This window comes from Ictidomys tridecemlineatus, chromosome 1 (assembly GCF_052094955.1).
Source record: "Ictidomys tridecemlineatus isolate mIctTri1 chromosome 1, mIctTri1.hap1, whole genome shotgun sequence".
NCBI lineage: Eukaryota > Metazoa > Chordata > Mammalia > Rodentia > Sciuridae > Ictidomys > Ictidomys tridecemlineatus.
Window position 1 is genome coordinate 130,144,441 of NC_135477.1, and position 23,738 is coordinate 130,168,178.

At 39.9% G+C, this 23,738-nt stretch overlaps 2 protein-coding genes and 1 long non-coding RNA gene across 6 annotated transcripts in view; 1 reads left to right on the forward strand and 2 right to left on the reverse strand.

Moving 5' to 3' along the window:
• Positions 1–1,025: 1,025 nt before the first annotated feature.
• Rbm22 (RNA binding motif protein 22) lies at positions 1,026–11,622 on the reverse strand. Its single transcript, XM_078047878.1, has 11 exons — positions 11,465–11,622; positions 10,979–11,032; positions 10,016–10,045; positions 9,161–9,293; positions 7,473–7,573; positions 7,141–7,313; positions 6,205–6,405; positions 5,051–5,215; positions 3,450–3,538; positions 3,134–3,265; positions 1,026–2,111 (listed from the first exon to the last, which is right to left on the reverse strand). Exons 1-11 carry the CDS (start codon positions 11,516–11,518, stop codon positions 1,981–1,983), a joined length of 1,263 nt encoding a protein of 420 aa, XP_077904004.1. The 5' UTR covers positions 11,519–11,622; the 3' UTR covers positions 1,026–1,980.
• Positions 11,106–18,420, forward strand: LOC144377317 (uncharacterized). 2 transcript variants are annotated; one of them, XR_013438197.1, is made up of 3 exons: positions 11,106–11,237; positions 17,653–17,722; positions 18,276–18,420. It is a non-coding gene; the product is annotated as an uncharacterized LOC144377317 (long non-coding RNA). The 2 variants fall into 2 exon arrangements; XR_013438196.1 differs by having other exon boundaries at positions 11,107–11,488.
• Positions 18,421–20,476: 2,056 nt separating this feature from the next.
• The window catches only part of Dctn4 (dynactin subunit 4), a 32,632-nt gene continuing 29,370 nt past the window's right edge, over positions 20,477–23,738 (reverse strand). For all 3 annotated transcript variants that reach the window (XM_005324152.4, XM_005324153.5, XM_013358157.3), the window contains one exon: positions 20,477–23,098. In XM_005324152.4, coding sequence (XP_005324209.1) covers positions 22,885–23,098 — 214 coding nt within the window. In that variant the 3' untranslated portion in view covers positions 20,477–22,884. The remainder of the gene's footprint in view (positions 23,099–23,738) is intronic.

Sequence of the window (23,738 nt, forward strand, 5' to 3'; positions counted from 1 at the left end):
AAGTTAATGAACAGATTAATAGCAGATTAGACATACATGAGGAATTAGGGAACTAAGAGTACCTACAAAGCATCACACAAATGAAAAAATGGAAAATATGAAATAGTTTAGAAGACATGGAGAATATGAAAATGCTCATAATAGCAATGTTTTCCAACATAATAGAAAAACATCTTCGGGGCTGGGGATGTGGCTCAAGCAGTAGCGCGCTCGCCTGGCACGCGTGCGGCCCGGGTTCGATCCTCAGCACCACATACCAACCAAGATGTTGTGTCCGCCGAGAAATAAAAAATATTAAAAAAAAAAAATGAAAATCATCTTGAAGAAGTGTGATGGTTAATCTTGGTTGTCACTTCTGAGTGTGTCTATGAGAGGGTTTCCAGAGAAGACTGAAGTGTGGGTCAGTGAACTAACTAGGGGAGACCCACCCAGAGTGTGGCAGAACATCCAATAGGCTGGGAGCCTGCATGGAATTGAAAATGCAGAAGGGGAAACTTGTTCCCTGCTCTGATGCATGGTCATCTGTAAGTACACATTTTAGATAAAAGGGACATAGGATTGGCTTTAAGTAAGGGGATTACATAAATTTCATGTTTCCTTTTTTAAAATATTTATTTAGTTGTAGTTGGGACACAATACCTTTATTTATTTATGTTTGGTGCCAAGAATCGAACCCAGGGCCTTGCATGTGCTAGGCAAGCACTGTACCACTAAGCCACAATCCCAGCCCCTTGTTTGTTTCCTTTTAAAATGACTTGTATAAGGATGCCTTTTAAGGCTGCATTTATCAACATGTCAGGTTCTGGGATATGTGCATTATTTTAACCTCACAACCAACTTCTGACACAAGAACTAAAAAGACCTGGTCTTTATTACCATTATGAAATGGATTTAAAGATAAAAATCAAGACAGTCTAAAACAAGACTTAAAAACTTCACATTTATGTATAAATTGTTTTTTAACTTCCACTAATTTAACTACTGAAGGACAAACAAAACAGAAATCTAGAAATAAGCCAACAATATTTGGAAAATTGACCCGTTTTAATCATTTAAAAACAATACAACACAACATCAAATTTCCCTTATCATCTACAATTCAGTTATATCCAAACATTCTAAGACCAACAGTCCTCTGCCCAGAAGCAGGGGATCACAGGGGATGCTGAAGACACACGAAGGTGAATGCTGAAGATCAGAGTTCCAGTGGTAGCTCATGAATCTTCTGTTCAAACACACTCCAAAGTTTGCCTTTTAGTTTGTTACAGACGGAATTTTATGGGAAGTTCTTTGAAATAATTTCATTCCAGACACCAGATTTCTTCAATGATAGATGCATAAAATTTGTGTTTCTGATAGGAATAAAAAGTAACTCTTACTTTTGCCCCTTTTTTGGTGACACAGAGGAGTAAAACTATCAGATTCCTTTTAAAAATGAAGAAAAGAAAAATTCTGGGCTGTGCTGGGTCTTGGTTTCTTCTCGTCTGAGCATGTGACTTCAGAAGAGTTAAATCACACTTATGCCACTACGATGATTAGTACTATTTTTTTTTTAGATGATAAAAAAAGAAAATACCCAATAGACATAAAAATGGTCAAAAGGTTTTTTACCGCAGGTCAATTTTTGCTGCCCCCACCCCAAAAGGTACAAAATGAACATATAATTGGGATGGTAACTCCACTGGCTATTCCAATTTACCCATCTGCTCGCCCCCATACAGGTTTAGGGGACTAGCAGTAGGTTTTCTTAGTAATATAATCATGGTAACTAGCTGTGTTCGTGGCAGTTTATTTGAGGTCCACTGATCCTTTCAATATATGTAGGGAAGCAAGGCTATGCTTCTCCAACTGCCCACATCTGAACACATTCAGCTACCATGGAAACTACGAAGGAAGGAAAAATATATTTATTCCAAGATCCATTTACTGGGAATTTAAAGCGCCCTTTCTTCCATGGAGCCCCAGAATGCTGGCAATGTGCTAGGGGCTGCTGTGTTTTCCAGCATGTGCTCCCATCCTCTGAGGGTCTTGAGAAGGATAGTGGATTGGTCCTGGAGCTCTCATGAAAGGAGGGGGTGGTCCCATTGGGTGGAACATGTGTGGCCCAAAACCTGTACATGGGAGAGAATAAATTTGTTAGGTTTGTTGTTCCTTTGACAACCTTTCATATTTTTGAATCTTCCTAAGATCAAAACTACCCACATATAAATCAAAGCTGACATGGGCTTAAATGAACATCACTCCATCAGACTTGCTTAGGGAATATCTACGTGTATTATTTCCTTGGTTTTAAAACGTTTCCCCTCAGTCCAGAATACTCCTCAGGACTCAAGGCTTCTGCTAGCATATCATGTGAACCTCTGCTATGTATCAAACATGCCAGATCCTACCAAACAAGACTCATTCAGGATGTGGGAAGTGAACAAGAAATCAGGCCAATGGCAAGACCCTGTCATCATAAACTTCAATGCTTGATACCAGGATGAAAGGTGTTCAGACACCACTTTAAAGATATGTGCTCTCTGCCACAGAATTGGCCACATGGGATTTGCTTACATTGTTCATACTGTCACTGACATTTTCTAGAGCAGTGCGCTATACAAAGTGCTAGTTCTCTAAATTGTTTATTACTACCTTGGACAAGATAAAGATGTGGAGCCAAAATGTAACTCAATTACATGATCAAGTATGCTGCTTATGAATGATCTTTTTTTTGGAATGAGACTTTCTAATGAAAAAAAGTGGCTCATTGCTTTACATCCTGGCACAAGCTAAAGACCTTACTGTAGATAGTTAATACTTTGTGAAATGACAATCAAGAGCAGTCCATACTTTGAGCAACAGTGCTACAGGGGCATCAGTTAGGATTTAGTTCAGAACAGATAACAAATTAGTGGTAGATCACTGTAATCCCAGTAATTCCTATCTTGATAACACATATATTCAAATTTTCAGAAAACTGGTATTTTCCTCTCCTTGGCAGGCTAGGAAAAAAATGAAATATTAGAACTCTCAACCTATCAGCATTACCTATAAACTTTTTCAGGGCAAATGCAAAGGATTTAGCTGTCTTAGACATGGTGGTGAGGTGTCGGACTTTCACAGAACTTCTGGGAAGGAAGAAGGAAGTTACCTGGGGGTGGGGGCGGGGCAATCCCAGGGGGTGGTGGCAGGGCGATGTTTACCACCGCGGGAGGACCACTTGGAGGGAGGTTGAAGTAGTTGGCAGAGGCTTCCTCTTCTGCTGCAGGAGGAGGAGGAAGAGCTGGAGAAGAGAAAACAGGCAACACTCAGAAGGGAAGACAATTGGCAACACTGCTTCTATCACCTTAATGTCCTCAAAAGGGCTCTCTACAAGTGAGAGTTGCTGTAGGAGCCAAACAAGCTTCTCTTCTAATACAGGAACATTGGGCAAATAGCTTCAGTGGTTAGCACAAGTCTGCACTTACCTCCTGGGAGTCCTGGAACTGGCTCCAGTTTGATCCCAGAGTCTGTGGTTCCATCCTTCTCTTTTTCTTTTCCTCTGGCTGCCTGGGATCTGGGAGATATGCACGCACACAGGACATTAGCACCTTGTCCCACCTTCTCTCATACCTCTGCTTGTCAAGTTCCCCAGTCAAATGGAGTTCCTTCACTCCTTGCCTCCTCTTCAGCAAGCAGTCTTCCCATAAATACCAAAGTGCAGAGTGGATAAGAGCGATGGTTTTGAAGGCAGAAAGATCTGGGTTCAAAACTTTCTAGAACCACTGTTTGCCAGGTTTTTGTTCTCGAGACTAAAAGGCTCAGGGGTCAATCCAGTTGAACTGGGCTAACTGAGCTGCGCAAAATAACCACACAAGAGATACAAATACTTTTTTCTTTGGGGTCGCTGTGACGGCTCCTCTGACCTTAAGGGTTCGCAGGAAGAGAGAGCGAGAGCATGTGCTGACCCCTTTTATTGAGGAGAATCTATTCAAATGAGGCAAGGCGTCAGGTTTCAGGGGGCTGAGTCTATCTTCATGATGTTCACTGTCAGCAGGTTGACTGACATCTGGGTAGGCCACATCCAGGGGCATAGTAAGAGAAGGGGACACACTCAGGCACTTCCATGGAAGATTCCACCCTATAAACAGGGCAAGGGGTTATATTACAAAGGAACAGGTGAGCATAGCTTCACCCATGGGGCTGTAGGAAGACATAGTCACTCGAACCGTAGAAGAGCAGGGCAGTATAGCAGCATGGGTGCCTGACGCCACATCGCTCAGCAGGGGAGTTAACTCAGTCACATATGAGGTTGGTCTCCCACAACATGTATGTGTTTGGCAAAGTGCTTAGCACATAAGAGCTGTTGCTATTAGTCACCTCCTCCTTGGTTCCAAGCTAGAAGTAAGTTCTCCCTCTGAACTTAAAATTCAGAGTGTTTTATCTGTATCTCTTACACAATTACTGTGTCTTTCTTATGTAACCATCACTTTCAAACTTAAAATAGATATTCTTCTGTTTTATCTTCTCCCCCAGTTTCTGAAGTAGAATCTAGGTCTATAGATTCTATAAACCCTTGAATCAATCTATCTTTTATGCCTGGGCAATATAATTGGTCTATGATAGGCGGTCAAAAAAACATGAACCTTCACAGAGGCAGATTACTAACAGCAAAACCCTGAATACATTTCCAAAACAGAACTCTTCTAACACCCCATGGGAATTAGAGAATGACCTTCTTAAGATCTTTCTAAAGATCCTGTTGATTAAAGCCTATTTACCAAAAGCTTACTACTTTCCAAATAATGAAATAATTTATTAAAAGATTCAATATAGCCAAGTGCGGTGGTGCATGCCTGTAATCCTAGTGACTCTGGAGGCTGAGGCAGGAGGATCACAAGTAGTTCAAAGCCAGCCTCAGCAACTTAGCGAGACCCTAAGCAACTGAGCAAGGCCCTACAACTAAAACCCTATCTTTAAATAAAATGTAAAATGGGCTGAGGCTGGGGATGTGGCTCAGTGGTTAAGCACAGGGGTTCAATTCTCGGTACCAAAAGAAAAAAAGTCTCAATATATAGTCCATTCTTACCTTCCCCATTTCACATTGAGTCTGCGTCCATTGACAATCAACTTATTAAAGGACTTCTCAGCAGCCACTTCTGCAGCCTGCCTTGTGGCAAACTGGATGAAAGCACACTGCTGTCTCTGTACAACCGTGATTGTTCGAATCTCTCCGAACTGGTAGAAATGATTTCTGAAGGGACACAGGCAGAAAGAGAAAGGTCAACAAAACAGACGTGCCCACTAGATTGACAATGGATATGAAATCTTTCTCTGACTCACCACTAGGCAGGTGGGCCCCATGATTATGTACCTAACTACTTGCAGCTGTTTCCCCTTCATATCTTGCCTTTCTGTAATTGCAGATTACTAAGATGGGGGGAAAAAGAATAAGCAGGGTTCTCAAACATCTCAGTGTTGTTCCCATGGAAGAAAGGGGGCTCTAATAAATTCCTTAAGGACCCTAAGCCCTACATACAATGTTGACAAAGTACAGTGCTCATGGCCCATGAACCAAGAATGGTTTTTTTCTTTTCAGAAAGTTGAAAGGGAAAATAGAAGAGAGAAAGACTGTATGAGGCCCACAAAGTCTAAAAATATTCACTCTCTAGCCTTTCATAGAAAGTCTGCCAACCCCTGGGGATTATCTAGTTCACTAAGATAGGGTTTAATGGAGACAGGCTATCAAGGGCAGGTTATAAACTTACAGGAGTTTCTTCTCCACTTTATCTCTTTGGAAGAGGTAATTTCCATTACTATCTGCCCAGATGTCTCATCTAGCCAAGCATAATACAAGCCAAAAATAACACAAATTTATGAAATACCAGTCTCTCTTAAAAAAGCCAACAATTTAAACCATAAGAGTTTTAGAATCACAAAGCTCTCCCTCCCCTATGTAACTGATCATACTTGGAAGTGTGCCATTCTTTAAAAATTCTAATCAGCTATTAGGTTCCATGTAATTATTATCATATATAAGGATAGATAAGCACTCCTGATGAACATTACAAATTCCTCTGGCTTCATAAAAGATAATTTTATAAAAATTTGAGTCAGCATGATACTAACTACAGAACAGTTAAAAAAAAGTACTTTATATAGATGATCATTCTTGTGTTTTTGCAAATAAATAATTTCAAGGCAGTTAAAAGCAAAATAGTTTTTAAAATTATACCCACAAACCTGAGATCTGTCTCAGTAATAGTATCGCCCAGACCACCAACGTATAGTGTGGTGATAGTTTTATCCTCCGGTGGGTCCAGACGAGGCATTGTTGAAGCCCGCTTGAGAAGCTTATCTGCTACAGGGTCATTGATTCCATAATACCGATCTTTAATATTCTGATCAGCAAGGGGGTCATCTGGATCTGTAGGCTTCTCATGTCTATGAGAAAAAAATAATGCATATAAAGGTGAAAAAATGCAGATATTACCCAATAATAACTACATAGTAAAGTCCTATGCCTTTTGAACTAGAAAGCAAGGCCATACCAAAATATAATTATCAAACAGAGTTGATACCAAGGGTTTTAGTCTATCAGTCTTTCCCAGTCTCCTAAAATCCATTTTAATGGTCATTTAGGGTGTGAGACTTTCCTTATAAATACTCTTGGCACAATTCATCTCAAAATAAAAAGGGGCAAGTGATCACCCCTTTCTATGTCAATGGTTCTTAACATATTTGAGGTCTTGTATCTACTGAGAATCTGAAGAAAGCTAGGGACTTAGCCCCAGAAAAAATGGCTTGCTTAATTTTTAGGGGAGTGGAGTTAATCAAACTCAAGTTAAGAACTCCTAATCCAGATGTTTGGTGGTCTTAACTGGAATATACACACCCTTTTGTAGTCTGGCTCATTTTGACTTCCACTCTACATTGAGATTTAGGCCATTATATGATGACGGTGAGGATTCCCTTCTTATGCAGAAACTTTCAGGGTTAGAATCTACTTTATACTGCATAGCAATGTAGTTTCCCAAGTTTCAGTATAAGTCAAACTCACAATTTAATCAAGCTCTTCCAAATTTAGTAAGTTCTATGAGGCAGTACACTAGCTTCATGATTTTAAAGTACAAACTCATTATGCAAAAGCAAATACTGAAAGTTTGTCTCAGCTCTTGCCTGTATGGACACTCTTCTCCTCTTTTACACTCTCCTTTTACCCAGAAGGAGCAAATGTGGGGCCGATTCCTTTTGTAGTAGGGTGTAGTCCGGGCCAATTTGAGCAGCATGTCACTAGTGGATGTGGCTTTCCCAAGCATGCCAACTGGCCGTGTTCCATCAGAATTAGAAATCTATATGGGGATGACAAATTTGTAGACTGTCAATTTATTAGTATTTTAATCAAATACAAAAGTACATAAGTCAAGAAGGTCTAGGCTCAATCTCCAGCACTAGAAAAACAAATTAACACCACCACCCCCGAAAAATACATCATGAAAGTGCCAGCATACTTCTCTTTCCATGTTTTGTGTGTAGTACTCTTTGTTGACATCTGACTTTGGCATGTCATCTTTAAAAGACAATCCTGCATCACGAACCTGGATGGGCAGCCCTGGTACAAAGGAATAGAGAAGAAAACCTCAAATATATTTAAAAACATGTCCATATTAAATAAACAAACAGAATAAAAATTCTTCCTTTCTCTTGGTCCTACTTGGTATCAGACACTTTACTATATATATATTTTAAAGAGAGAGAGGGGAGGGGATAATTTTTTAATATTTGTTTTTCAGTTTTCGGTGGATACATCTTTTATTTTTATGTGGTGCTGAGAATCAAACCCAGCGCCCTGAGCATGCCAGGCAAGCGGGTTACAGCTTGAGCCATATCCCCAGCCCTCTTTACTATATTTTTATTTAAATTCTTCAGCATCACCAGACTGATACTGCTACATGCATTCTAAAGAACTGTCTAAACTTCTAAGCTGCCATAAAATTTGATGGAGTGAATATTTTAGAAAATCTTTTCGTTTTGTTATTAGTGATTAAACCCAAGGATGCTTAACCACTGAGCAACATCCCCAGCTCTTTTTATGTAGAAGTAGACCACAATAGACATTCCAAAGTGGGATCAGAACCAGGTTTCGCTAAGTTGCTTAGGGCCTCACTAAGTTGTTGAGGCTGGCTTCTAATTCATGATCTTCCTGCCTCAGCTTCTGGGGTCGCTGGGAATACAGGCATGTACCATTGCACCCAGCATTAGAAAACCTTTTTTTTTTTTTTTTAAATATTTTTTATAGTAGATGGACACAATATCTTTATTTTTATGTGGTACTTAGGATTGAATCCAGTGCCTCACACATGATAAGCAACTGAGCTACAAACCCAGCCCTAGAAAATCTTTTAAATAAACTTGGGTTATAGTCATATTTGACCTGAAAATTAATAATGTATCTAAACTTTATTAACACAACTTATTTAAAATAAACGTAAAATTTATCTTAAAGAAGTTTATTTCAAGGCTGATCCTACAGATGCTACAGATAGTCACAGACACACAAGGTTGATTATACTTCAGGACCAAAATTCTCATTAATAAATATATAAATACTATTAAACAATATGTGGCTGAGTCTGATTACCAGAGTCCTTTCTGAGCTTCACATATATTAATACGCATTTTCCTTTCCCTTCTTATTTAACTATATAGAATTCTTGTTGGCAAATTTCTTTTCCTAAAAAGTCACCTACAGTTTAAAAGAAAAAAATAATTCCCAAAGTAGCTGTTATAAAACAGTAAATAATATAGTATTTTGGTTCTAACAACCCAGCTGAGATAAAAGTTTAAAGCATAATTAGTCTTTGAGCTTCTGATTGGGATTGTGGGAAAAAAGCTCTGGCTGAAGAAAAAAGCCCAAGGCCAAGAATTTCCTATTACAGGATCAATGTCTTTTACCTCACCTTGGCTACAGAGATGGAGGTATAGGTCAGTTCTTTTACTTCTCAACTGTTCCTTAAGATCCTACTATATTGTTCAGGACTCTAGAGTGGATTAATTATGATTCTACTCCTGGGAGAAGTAGACCACAACAGACATTCCAAAGTAGGATCAGAGCCAGAGGCAGGGAGAGAAGTGAGAGACAAGTTTGTTGTTTAGGGAACATTTACAATTACAGACCTATTGGACATGGCAAACATACCATACTCTAGGTCTAAGAGGCAGGTCTGACAGACATTCTTCAATTTACTGCAGGTTTGGCACACTTCAGTCTTCTTGAAGCGCATGCGGACTCCAGGACACCAGCGAAACACTGTGAATGGCCTGGCACAGATCTGAACACAAACAAGAGCCACAGAGTGTTATGGGTTCTGATCTGGATAATAAACCCAGGAGATTTAATAAAAACGGGGAATTCAAGAAAGGATTCTTGAATCTAGGGTTTAGAAGAGACCTTAGCAATCACCTGTTTAAATACCAACTGTTTCAATACAATTTACAGCACACTTTGCCAATAGTTAAAAAAAATCCACATAGTATAGAAACAAAATATTTAAATAGTTAAAAGTCCTCCCACCTTAGAGATGAGCAACATTAATAATCTGACTCTGCCCCGGGATGTGGCTCAGAGGTAGAGTATTTGCCTAGCAAGAGCAAGGCCCTGGGTACAATCTCCAGTACCACAAAACAACAACAAAGACAAATAATCCTTCAATCTTTCTGAGAGAGGAGGAAGTGGGGAATATCACATAATCATTTGAGAATCTTATGTCAGCTATGACTTTCCTTCTCAGCTAAAATGCTCACAAGCACAATCATAACAACACTTATTATACAAACTTCTGATGTTCAATGCCTACTCACCATCACTAGGTCAAGAATCAATACATTACAAGGTCATTTTTCTTATCTCCCACACTAAATAGTTACCAACCAGTGATATACCAGTGACATATGAAAGTTATAGAGTACTGACTTTTATGCTTAGTATGTAAAAGTTAGTGTTGTAGAGAAAAAGAAGAAAAAAATATCATTATTTCTTAACAGACATACTTACTTTGCATTCTTTCCCATACTTTTCTTTGGTCTGAAATAGAAAAAGAAAGAAAGAAAAGAACTAGTTACAGGAAGAATGTCTATGCTTACCCTATAGACAACCCAAGAAATGTGTCTGGAGATCTCTGGCATCCTAAAGGGGGGGAAACCAAAACTAAACTAAATAGGAGAGTTTAGTTAGAATATTTCCCCCAAAAGGGAGAGTAGGATAGAGGAAATATTCAGACAACATACTCTTCAGTTATTCTCTCTCAAGAGTCTATGAATCTAATACCAGGCAAATGTCTTTGCACAGTCATAACTCCTAGGTTCATTCTGGCTCCCAAGAACTAAATTCCTAATTAAATCAGGATATAGCTATGGCTGGGCCCTTTCACAAAGTTTGGTAAGAAGATAACTACTCTAGCCTATGCAGATACCTTGGCATAGAGAGCATAGAGAGTAAAAGTTCTGTTTCCATAAGTTATTCACACAACATATACTAATCACAATAATGGAGTTCTAACTTAATTACTATTGCTCTTTTACCCTTGTCTTTTTAAGAACAGTGTCTCTTACACTAAAGACAGTACTAAGTACAGTGGCTGAATTGCATATGACTTAGGAGTCAGGAATCTAATCCTGGTTCTCCTCCTAATTGCTGAGGTCTCTGAAGTCAGAATATCTGAATTTAAATCCTAGTTCCACTCCTTACTTGCCATATGAGAAGACATAAGCTCTCTAGATCTCTGGAATAGACGTATTTCCTAGCTAAATGCTCAACAAATATTAGTCGTTATGATTCCTACATTACAGGATCACTGCTAAATTCCTAAGTGAGAGAGTAAGAATGACAGTCCTTTGCAAATCATCCAGCACTCTGGGTTAGTAAAAAAGCATAATTTCTTCTGACGGAAAGGGAAACACTTTCCAGAGAATGTCAGAACATATGCAATAACTCCCGTTCACACGCGAAATCACTCACCATTCGGATATATGGGTTTTCTCCAAGACAAGTCTGGCACAGAATGGGGAAATCCTGGTGAAATGAGAAATATAGATGAGAATCAAGCTCCAAAGATCCTGCCACCCCATCCCACTCGTGGGGGCGGGGGAGGGCGGGGAGAGAGAGCCGGGAGGAAAAGGCAGGAGGAACCCCAGGTCCAGCACGGGCCGGGTCGCGGGAGGGGGCGCTGTCTGCACTTCCGGCAGGCGGCGGGAGAAAAGAAAATCAGCTGGAAAAGGTTGGAGGGGGCAGGGATGGAAAGGCGGCTGTCCTGGGACCCTGGCTAAGTCCCTTCCCTCCAAGCCGCAGGAGGGCCACGCTCCAGCCTCCTGCTCCCGCCGAGTTAGGCCGCAGCATCGGGTCCTCCCTGGAGCTCCCTCGGTCGCGCCGCAGCCTCAGTCAGCCCTCCCGCTTGAGGCTGGGCTTCGCCGCCTCCTGCCGTTCTCCTCCGGCGGGTACACTCACCGCATCCTCCCAGTTCTGCCTGTTGTAGGTGTTGGAACCCAGCGAGGTCGCCATCTTGAGAGCGTCCGGGGGGCAGCGGTAGCTTCCGAGTTGGGCGAGAGGACCGCCACAATCCCGTCAGGCCCGGGGCTGGCGCCCAGCTGTCGACGTCTTATTTACGCGCCTAGTGCCGCCCTCGGGGCGGGGCCTTGTGCGTCGTGACGTCACCTCTCTTCGAACGTTCGCTTAATAGTTGGGGTTTTTGTGTCCTATGCTCCGACGCTCCCTTCGCGTTGGTGTCTACTTGGGATAAAGCCACGCGCAGAGTGAAGGAGCAGATGCTGAATGAGGGGCTGGGGCTGGGGTTCAAACAAGCCTGGCCACCACTGGGCGGTAATCATGACAAACGCTGGGGGAACGTCTGGCGGTGCCAGTCTCGTTTAATTCTCACAATGACCTCTCTGTATGGTTGCCAGTGTTAGCAGACAAATAGAGAACGTCTAGTGAAGTCGAATTTGAGATAAACAAGGAATCATTTTTTTCAACATAAATACGTCTGATACATATTTTATACTAAAGTTGGTGTCATTTTTTTAAAATCTAAAAATCATATTTAACTAGGTGTCCTATAGTATGTTGATTCCTCTTTCATAGATAAGGAAACAGATTTCAGAAGATTAAGTAACCGGCCCTTGCCTGTGGAGCTAAAAATGGCGAAACACAACTGCAAAGGCATTAATACTATTTTTTTTTCTGAATTCTGACACAAGAAAGGTCTTGGGATATAAATATATAATTAATTTTTTCTTAGAGCTAGTACCGGGGATTGAACTCTGGCACCTCCCATCTTAGCCTCCCGTGCCGCCACCGTGCTGGGCTTATACATTTTTTCAATTTTGGAATGACTCAACAGTTCTGCCAATAGTTTTATGATCTTCAAGCCATTCTAGTGTCACTTTTATTAAACAACCTAATAAGTTTATAACTTTTAAAAATCAAGTTTATTTGAAGTATAATTTATATTTGGTAAGTTTTTATCTTTTTAGTTGTACAGTTATGAATTTTTGCATCCATTCACCACAAATACAGAATAGTTCCATCATCTCCAAGGAGCTCCTTGGTGCCAGTAGAAGATTCACTTACTCCTACACTCAGCTCAGCTCACAGCAACCATCCTTTGCATGTGTTCCTGGTTTTACATAGGATTATGTCCTGATAGATCTGTTATTTGGAATTTGGTCTATAAGTTCAGGAACTGAGCTGGTTTTTGTTTCTTTTTCTTTTCTTTCTTTCTTTTCTTTTTTTTTTTTTTTCTTGGTACTGGGGATTGAATCCAGGAGCACTTTATCACTGACCTACATCTCCAGTCCTTTTTATTTAGAGACACGGTTTTGCTAAAGTTTCTGAAATTGACCTCCAATTTGAGATCCTCATGCTTTAGCCTCTCAGTGCTTGGGATACAGTGAGTTTGGGTTTTGTTGTTGTGGTTGCTTTTAGTGTCATAGATTTTACATCCTCTAGCATTTTATTTATTTATTTATTTTGATTTAGGCTGGGGCCGGAGAACTTTTCCGAAAGTTCATCCTTGAGCATATAGCTATTCTGCATAGCTGCTCAGTAGAGGTATGTTTCCTTCTGTGCCTTTGCCCATCCCCCAAGCACCGATGCTTGTTACTAGCTGCTGACTAGGCTGTTAGTGAAGGAGGGATAAAGGGGTTCTCTGTTGCTCTAATTCAATGCAGCTTAAGTCTTTAGGCCTTGTGTGTCTGGGCTTTAGGAATGGTTCCTTACTCAGTATTCTTTCCCCTCTTCCCTCTAGCAGTTAAACTCTGTGCCTGGTATGGTAGGGGAGAGTTTCTCTCCTTTCCACAGACCTTTAAGGGCCGTATGTCCCTCTAGAGATAAAATGCATAATCCTTGTTTTACCACAAAGGTGTCTTCTTTGTGAGATTGCCCTATTCTTTCTTCAATATATATGTACTTTCCTAAATAAACCTCTGTCTATGTCTCTGGGTTGGGCAGGACCCTTTAATGGCATTGATAATCTGGGAAGACAGGATATTCTGTTCCTCTGTCAGTGGCTAAGGCCTTTCACTCATTATGAGGGAAGGGCCCGGGCAGGGAGGAAAAGTTTTACAACCTTTCTCACACGCAATCTTCCTTACATCCCTCCTAACCAAGCAAGACTCTCTAGAGCTCCTACCTTGCCCATTTTTCTCATGAACACCTGGTGGAGGTTTTAGAAAGAGCTTGTGAGTGCTCACGAGCTAGCTCCCTTCTTGTCTTGCACTCCCAGAATGTTATGCTGTTGTGTAGCTTGTATTTGACCTTTAGAAATTCTTTAACTTCTCAGTTGATTTCCTCTTACCTGCTTGTATGTTGGCTAACACGTCCCCACATCTGCCATAGGTGAAGCAGTCTGCACGTTCTCTCTCTCCTTTGGGGGCTCTGTCTCTCCTTGGAATTGAGGCCATTCGGTTGCTGTGTCACATGAGCTCTCCAATAGATCCAAGAACAGTAATGATTTTGTCATCTGTTCACTCTTTGGTTTTGAGTGGGGGTAGGATTCTTTACAGATGTCTACATGATAGCCAGAAGTTCTATAGAACTCTGGAGTCAACCAATTTTATTTAAATTTATTTTAAGAGGAATATTTCTATCACTTCTGCAAATGGAAAGTTAGTATCACATGCTTATATGTGGCCTTAAAAACAAGTACAATGACAATGAAACAGTGTTATTTAGCAAGTGCTATTGTTGACTTTGAAAGCCTCCATCCAGAAGTCTGATAAAAACAACAACAAAAAACAAAACAACAACAAAACAAACAAACAAAAAACCCAGGAAACAAGGATGTATCAGCTGTTACAAACATAATAGTATGGACATTTTATTCTTAGATGTTATAAACATCATTAGTGCTGATATTTTTTTCCTTTGACTTAACCACAAAGGGGATGGGAGCATGAGAATAAGAAGGAAAAAAACTCTTCCACCATTTGATTTCCATATTATTTAATGTTACTTTCATTTAACACTTTAAGTTGTTGCTTTGTGTAGGAATTGAATACTGTGAAATATACTTTACTAAATTATTACTGACCTGACTACCAGAAAATGTGTCACTCGATGATAGGAATAAGTCTGAGAAATGCATTGCTTTGTAGTTTTGTTATTGTATGAATATCATAGAGTGTACTTTACACAAACTAAGATGGCTATAATCTCATTAAATAATATAATCTTAGGGGACCACTGTCACATATATGGTTCATTGTTAATTGAAAATGTCATGTGGCATATGACTGAATTGCCATTTAACAAGCAACTTAGCTTGAGTTTTGGAGTTTGCTGTACACTGCCCTTTGAATCCAGTGTGTGGGAGAAACAGATGGCAAAGGGACCTGGATTTGACTCCTAGGGAATCTACTGTTCAATAAATGAGCTAGGCTCATATGAAACTCTACAATGAAAGGAAGAAAGAGGTACTTGCCTTGGAGAAGTACAGTTTTGTGAATTAAGACCATATTTAGGCCAGGGGTGGTGGTGTACAAGTGTAATCCCAATGACTCCAGAGGCTGAGGCAGGAGTATGACAAGTTTGAAGCCAGCAACTTAGACTGTCTAAATGAATGAATGAATGAATAGGGGAGAGGTAAAGCTCAGTGGGAAAGCACACTTGGGCTCAATTCCCAGAACCAAAAACAAACAGAAACCTCTCACATTTAGGTGAGAGCAGAGAAGTAATCCTAACAGTTCAGAGAGCAAGAAGAGAATCCTAGGTATAAAAAACACTAGAACAGCCGAGCACAGTGGTGCACGACTGTAATCTCAGCAGCTTGGGAGGCTGAGGCAGGAGGATCGTGAGTTCAAAGCCAACCTCAGCAAAAGCGAGGTGTTAAGGAACTCAATGAGACCCTGTCTCTAAATAAAATACAAAAAAATAGGGCTGGGGGTGTGGCTCAGTGGTTGAGTGCCCGAGTTCAGTCCTTGGTACCAAAACAAAAACAAAAACATCAGAACAAGAAAGCATAAAGTAAGAAGCCCTTTGGCTTTTTTTTTTTTTTTGGTACCAGGGACTGAAGCCAGAGGCGCTTAACCACTGAGACACATCCCCAGCCCTTTTGTATATTTTATTTACAGATAGGTCTCGCTGAGTTGCTTAGGACCTCACTAAGTTGCTGAGGCTGGCTTTGAACTCTCTATCTTCCTGCCTCAGCCTCCTGAGCTGCTGGCATTATAGGTGTGCACCACTGTGCCAGGTCCCCTTTGACTTTTGACAAAGTCTCTGTCCCCCTCCTCCCTGTATACATACACATATTCAACACATACACATATTTGTGTATATATATTTTAAATGATAAAAGATCAATATTCACTAAAAAAACAAACAAAAAACCAAAAAAACACCAACAACCAAGTTATCAAGACATGAAAACACATGGAAAAGCCTTTAATGTATATTACTAAGTGAAAGAAGCCAGTCTGGCAAGACTGCATACTGTGATTTCAACTATAACATTCTGGAAAAGGCAAAAATTATGGAGACAGTAAAAAAATTTATGGTTGGGGTGTGAGAGGGATAAACGGGCAGAGCACAGAGGATGGTACTGTAATAGTGGGTACCTATCGCATATCTTTGCCTAAATGCACAAAATGTACAACATGAATGAATTTGTGAACTATGGGTTCCGGGTGATAATGATATGTCAATATAGGCTTATTGGTGTATTATGATCATATATAATAGTGGAATTCATTGTGATTTTTATATATGCACGATGTAATTGGTCAGTTTCATACCCCACTCTTCCTTCCTCCCCTTGGCTTACCTTTTTTTCACTCCCATTTTCATGAGATCCCCCTCCTCCATTTTTTTCTCTAGCTTTCACATTTGAGAGAAAATATTTGATCCTTGACTTTTGAGTCTGGCTTATTTTGTTTAACATAATGCTCTCAAGTTCCATCAATTTTGCTACAAATGACATAATTTTATTCTTTATGACTGAAGAAAACTCACATTTTCTTTATCCATTCATCTATTGATGGACACTTGGCTACAGTCAATTGTGCTGCGTTTTATAAACAGGTGTGTGTGCACGTATCACTATTGTATGTACACTTTAATTATTTTGGATAAATACCAAAGAGTGGTGTAGCTGGGTCAAATAGTGGCTTCATTTCTAGTCTTGAGGAACCTCCCTATTGGTCTCCACAGTGGCTCTCCTAATTTACAGTCTCACCAATGGTGTAGAAGCATTTCTTTTCCCTGACATTCTTGCCAGCATTTTATGTGTATTCTTGATATTGCTGTTCTAACTGGAGTGAAATGAAATTTCAGTGTAGTTTTGGTTTGTATTTCCTTGATTTCTAAAGATGTTAAACATATTTTTCACACATTTGTTGGCCATTTATATTTCTTCTCTTGAGAGGTGACTATTACCCATTTGTTGATTAGATTGTTGTTTTGGTGTTCAGTTTTTTGAGTCTTTGTGTATTCTCAATATGAATCTTGTCAGAAGAGTAGCTGGCAAAGATGTCCTGCCATTCTATTAGCTCTCTTTTCACACTCATTTCCTTTGCTCTGCAGGAGCTTTGTGATTTGATGCCATCCTGGGTATTAATTCTTGGTATTATTTCCTGAGCTTTAGGAGTCCTATCGAGGGCAGTTATTTGCCTGTGCCTATAGATGTGTTGACATTTATTTTCTTGTAGCAGTTGCAAAGTCTTCTGGTCTAATTCCTTGGTCTTCAATCCATTTTGTGCAGGGTTAAGGATAGGGATCTAGTTCTATTTTTCTACATATGGACACTCATTTCACCCAGCACCATTTGTTAATGAGGCTGTCTTTTCTTTGGTGTATGTTTTTGGTGCCTTCGTCAAGGATCAGACGATTGTGTCTGTGTGAGTTTGTTTGTCTTCTATTCCATTGGTTTACATGTCTATTTTCATTCCAGTGCCATAGTGTTTTGTTACTATAACCCTATTGTTTGAGATCAGGTATTGTGATGCCTCCAGCATTGTTCTTTTTACTCAGAATTGCTTTGGTTATTTTGAGTCTTTTATTCTTCCATATGAATTTTAGGAGTGTTTTTTCCAGTTCTGTGAAGAATGTCATTGATTTTTTTAAAAAGATTTGTAGTTGTAGATGGACAGAATGCCTTTATTTGTTTATTTTATTTTTTTAATTTTTATTATTTATTTTTTTAGTTTTCGGCGGACACAACATCTTTGTTTGTATGTGGTGCTGAGGATCGAACCCGGGCTGCACACATGCCAGGTGAGCATGCTACCACTTGATCCACATCCCCAGCCCATTTGTTTATTTTTATGTGGTGCTAAGGATGAAACCCAGTGCCTCACACATGCTAGGCAAACATTCTGCCACTGAGCTACAGCCTCAGCCCCAATCACTGATATCTTAATGGAGATTACATTGAATCTGTAGACCACTTTTGATAATATGGCCATTTTAATGATATTAATACTGCCTGTCCAAAAATGCAGGGTCTTTCCATTTCCTTTTGTCTTCTTCAATGTCTTCTGTGTTCTATAGTTTTCATTGTAGAGGTTTTTCACTTGCTAGGTTAGATTTATTCCTAGGTATTATAGTTTAAACATGAGATGTCTTTCAGAAGCTCCTGCACTGATGCAGGTAAAAAAGATTAGATTCTAAGAGATATAACCTAATCAGTGGTTTAATCCACAGGATTACTGTATTGGGTGGGAACTGCAAGCAGGTGGGGCATGGCTGGAGGAATTAGATCTCTAAGGGCATGTCCTTAGTGTTATCTTTTTCCTCCAGTTTCTGCCTTCCTCTCTCTGCTTTCCAGATGCTGTGAGCTGAGCAGCTTTCTCTACCACACTTGTCTGCCATGACGTTCTGCCTCACTCTGGCTCAGAGCAATGGAATCAACCAACCATTGACCGAGACCTCTGAAACCATGAACCAAAATAAACTTCTCCTATTCAAAGTTATTATTGTTGGATATTTTGGCCACAGCAAGGAAAAACACATGAGGCATTATTATTATTAATGAACATACTAGGTATTATTATTTTTTTGCTCATCTGTTTTAACACATGTACCACAATGGTGTTGTAAGCTTTTGTGGGGGAGGCTGTGTACATGTGGAGGCAAAGGGTATGCAGGAAATCTGTTTTTGCCAATTTTTCTGTGAACCTAAAATTGTTCTAAAAGCTTATTAAAAATATAGCTCAGTTGGTAAAGTGCTTGCCTCGCCTGCACAAGGCCCTGGGTTCAATCCCGAGCACTACTAAATAAATAAAGCAGATACAGCTGCTACATAGGGATAGTATTTATCTGTTCAAAAAAGAGAGGGTGCCCACTACTTGTCATCATTCTGTTTTGTAAAATTAACAGTTATAAAGAAAAACAAAAATACCAGCCCTCATGGGGCTTCTGTTTTAGAATGGTGAGACAGAAAACAAACCAGAGTATACTATGTTGGAGGGCAACTAATGCTTTGGGGGGCAGGCATGAAACCAAGGGGGATAGGAAACAATGTCAGAGAAAGCCATGTGAAGGCAACATTTGAGCAAAGACCTTGTGGTGAGGGAGGGTGCTATGTGTATCTATGACAGCAGAGGTAGCCAGTGCAAAGGCCCTGAGAGTGCCTGCCTGGAGAGACTGGGGTGGCATGCGCACAAGGAGGAATAGGAGATAGATTCTGGGAAGAGGTTGGGGAATATTTCAGGTCATATAGGACCTTATATGCCACCATAGGAATTTTATAGTTTACTGTTGTTGAGTGAGCTAAGATGACTTTCATGGATTTTAAGCAGAGAAATGACTTAGTCACTCTGCCTCGTGTTGGAAGTGGACTAAGGTAGGTGGAGGGACAAGGGAGATTTCTGTGCCACTGGAAAAACACTCTAGGGGTATATATAGATGATGGTGACTTGATAGGATAATAATGTTGGAGATGGTGCCAAGTGGTCAGGGTGTGAGGACAGCTGGCACGATTTACTGACTTACTGGATATGGCATGTAAGAAGCAAGGGATTATTATTTATTTATTTTATTGTAACTGAAAAATACAGTTGCCATTTAATTTAGGAACCCCTGGAGAACAGATTTGGTGAGAAATCCAGACCATGGTTCTGGACTTTCAGAGAATATTGTAGAAATGGTACTTGAATATGGGAGATGGCCTAGAAATGAGGTGATACCACTAAAAAGCACAGAAAGAAGTGTTAAGAAAGGAGACCTGGACTGCAAGGCTGGGAAAATAGGAGGGAACTAGCAAAGGATATGAGAGACAAATTCCCAGTCAGACAGAAGAAAACCAGTGTTGTGTTCTGGAAGCAAATATAGTCTTTGAAGAAGAGAGAGATCAACTGCTGGATGCCACAGATAGATTACCTAATTAAGTACTGAGAACTGACCTTTGTATTTAACAGTGTGGAGATTGCTGGTGACCTTGACAGGGGCAGTTTTGATGAAGCAGTAGGAGAGAGGGCCTAACTGGAATGGGCTTGGGTGAGGATGGCAGGAGGAAGGTAAGAGTTGTTTTGCTATGAAGAGAGCAAAGCAATGGGTGGCTTTGTGGGAGGAGTGCGAGGTCCACTTCTCTGAGATGTGAGAGTCCTGCCAACAGAAATGATACAGACAAGGAAGGAAGCTTAAGCTAATGTGATATCCTTGAATAGTTCAGAGGATGAGGTGAGTATTAAGAGGAGAAACAGAAATAACTCAATTGTAGCAACAGGAAGGGTTATGTGGGCACAAAAAGTGGATGAGTGTCTACTTGTGTAAGTAGGACCATTTTGTACATTTGAAAGGACATTGTTGTGAACAATGACCCAGGATATAAAAGCTGGCAGATGACTAACAACAATTATATAATGGTCATAAGAATATGTGTATAAGTAGCTCAAGCAATACCTACAATGAACTACCCTTATATGAAGTTTTAGTTTAGTTCATGTAAATAAAGGGGAGGGACCATCCATCTTCTCAGTTTCAGCCATGCTACTTCCAACCAGTTGTGAAATGAAACAAAAGATACACTCAAGCTTTGTCTGCTTTATTTCACTACATTAAGCAATAAGGCAAAACAGTAACCTTTCATGAAGACCAAAGAGTGCCTCTCATTCTCAAAAGGGCCCAAAAAGGAAGCTTCTTCACAATATGCATGACACTTAGCTCATTATGCCTATAACATGTACTTTGAAACAAATAAAACTTTGGTGAGTGAATCAAATCACAAATCCAAACTAACTTAGCCTTATATTTCCAAAATTTTAGTTTCCAGTGCAGACAAGGTCTAACTCTCCTGTGGTGGTGCACACTAGCATTAAAAATCTTGCACCTGATCTAATGTAAGAAAGGCAACAGATGAAATTCCTAACTCACCAGCTGCAGGTGTTGAATCATCTCTATGAACACACAGAATTATCAACTTGCACTAAAACCCATCTCAAGGAAACATTACTCCAGTGGCTCTTGTTATTCTGTGTTAATTTGGCTTCTGAAGAAAAAAATTCTATGATCAAAAATGTTTTTATGTTTCAGTATCATACTGGAGTGAGGAGACCTATTACTGCAACATTATTACTTTTGGGAACAAATACCAGCTACAAGCCATAAAGGCATGACATAAAACTGCAAGCAGCCTATGCAAATGTGTAAACATATGAAGCTACTCTCTCCTTTGTTGCCCATTTCCTTCACTGGCAAATATGAAGCAGTGGTTTCACAACAGACTCTAGTACGTGGGGAAATAAAAATTAATTTGACATTCTATGGGATCACGAAAAATTAAGCTCTTTTTATAGTCTGCAAACTTATAATACCCATCTCCCTGCCCCAATTCCCTAGAGGCTAAACTTTAGTTATTATCACAATATTAGAGATGAGTATTTTTTCCCTTATGTTGCAGCACAATATATTGGGCTGTGAGAATATTGCTTCATAAAATTGACCTTAAGGGTGCAATTTAGTGTCCTTCAAAAGTTTCCCAAATAGCTTTGTCTTTCAAGGAGAGCTGACAAGTATTTTGTATCTCTATTCTAGATTATATATCTTATTATTTTTTTTAAGACTGAGAATTAAAAACAAAAGTAAGTAGGAAATTTTTCTTTCCTCAAAAGTCTGTTGACCACACACCAAGAATACTTTTGAGAAAATGTGGTGCAGCTGGTGGTCTACTTATTGTATTAAGTCTCATTTGAGAAAACATCACAGAAATTAAGGTTAGCAACCCAGCTAGGACCCAGGTGAAAACAGCATCTCTGCTGTTAGGCCAGCACTCTGGGCTACTTGCTGAATTATGTTATGGTTTACAATCAAAATGGTCTTATTTGATACACCATATGACAAAAGGCTTAGACTCAGTGAGGGGTGTTTTTTGCCCCCCTCATCTTAATATCCAATTTTGGATTCAAGACATTGTAATAGTTCATTTCTTCTTCAAATCAGTGGAAAGTACTTTATTTCAGGTCATACTAAAAATCTAACCTTTAAAATGTTTTTTACAGTCTCAAAGTGAACTTGTCCACTCAGGTTTCCTGCGGAGTTTTTCAAATCCCAAATACTCAGAACAATTTATTGAATTAAAAAGGCAGAGAAGAAAAGAGAGGATGAGCAGTAAGAACAAAGACTGTCTCCTGTGGCAGCATTCATTCCTAGGTTTTGGGGCAAAACTTAAAACAAATGGAATTTGCTACCCTCTTGATATGACATGTAATTCCTTGCTTCTTTCACATTCTTAAAAGGAAAAGCTTCATACTGTTCTGGGAAAAAATTAAAAGCAACTGATAAATTAGTGTCCTATATTCATCTAGAAAGAGGGTAAATGAGAGTGCCTTATTTCACAGGTTTTTCCAAACATCACAAAACTAAAGGTAATATGTCAATTCTATTTTTTTTTTTTTTTTGCCAAACAGAAATCTATGACAAAATGAGAGCCATGTTGGCAAATAAAGGGGTAAGTTTTAGATGGCTAGATGATTTACACTGGAATGCAGAAAGCAGCTGGTACATTGAGACCAATGCTGGATCATTAATAGCAGGTCCACCTTTGGGATATCACTGTTAAGTTTCAACTGTCGGATTATGATCCTTTGTGAGATCAGATCAAGAGATAGTATAGTCAGTTTCTCAGGTGGCAAATATAACACCATTCTGAGGAACAGCCATCCCCTTTACTGGGATGGAGCTATGTTGCTGTTATTCAACGTGCAGGGCTCAGTGAGGGAAACACAGATTGATTGGTGTCAATAGAGGTGACAGCAAGAGGAACAGCAGTTACCCTGTGTTCCCGATGCCTGGCTTGTGCTCCCACTCTTAGGAAGAGGACCGAGTAGTGCATGGGTACATCATGATAAACAAAGCCTAATGAAGCAGGAGCTTCCATGTTTTAACACAGGTCTGTGGTGACATTGTCTCAGGTGGAATCTGCCCACCAAAGTAACCTTTTAAGGAAGAAGCGGGCCCAAGCTGAGTTCCACATGCTGGGTGAGCCAGATGACTTCTGTGCTCTGGTCACTTTCTTCAATGGGGCGGATTGGGGCTGCCAGATTTTTAAAATCATGCTTCATCTTGAAGGACACGGTCACTTCACCCTCCTCGCGCTGAGGGGTAACTTTGATGAAAATGCCCACTTTGTTGGCCTTTCTGAAGGCTATAATGCTATGGAAAGAAAAAAGTAGAGTATTAGGTAGGTCACAGGTCATCCAAACCACTAAGACTTACAGTCGTTTTATGGCAAGATGGGGAATCCCTGATAAGACTACCATTTTATTTATCAACAATGAAGAATTTCTCTAGTAAATATTGATCTCTTTATTTTCTTAATACTGCAAAAGTAAATACAGTCAAGAAACATTCAAGTACGAAAAAATAAGTTCTTCTCCTTCTATTCAGTACAGAGAGAGAACTCAAAACACTATTTCTTAACCTACCAGATATTTTCCCATGAGCTTATACTTTTCTGCTTTTTTAACCAACACAAATGGGATATACTATATTATGGTTTGAATCTGAGGTGCCTCCAAAAGCTCACCTGTGAGACAATGCAAGAAGGTTCAGAGGAGAAAAGATTGGGTTGTAAAAGTCTTAACCCAATCAGTGAATTAATCCCCTGATAGAGATTAAAAACTGGTAACTTTAGTGGTAGGGTGTGGCTGGAGGTGGTAATTAGGGCGTGATTTTGGGATATATATTTATATCTGGAGAGTGGAGTATCTCTCTCTGCTTACTGATCACCATGATGTGAGCTGCTTCCCTCTGCTACCCTCTCCTGCCATGCCTCACCTTGAACCCTGAGTAA

Excerpts from the sequence above, each read along its gene's own strand:
- Rbm22 (XM_078047878.1), bottom strand. The coding sequence starts at position 11,518 with ATGGCGACCTCGCTGGGTTCCAACACCTACAACAGGCAGAACTGGGAG. Across the intron at positions 7,574-9,160 it reads CCTCTTAGACCTAGAGTATG|GGCTGCCCATCCAGGTTCGT; the intron begins GTATGTTTGCCA and ends CCTTTGTACCAG. Across the intron at positions 3,266-3,449 it reads AGTTCCAGGACTCCCAGGAG|CTCTTCCTCCTCCTCCTGCA; the intron begins GTAAGTGCAGAC and ends TCTCTTCTCCAG.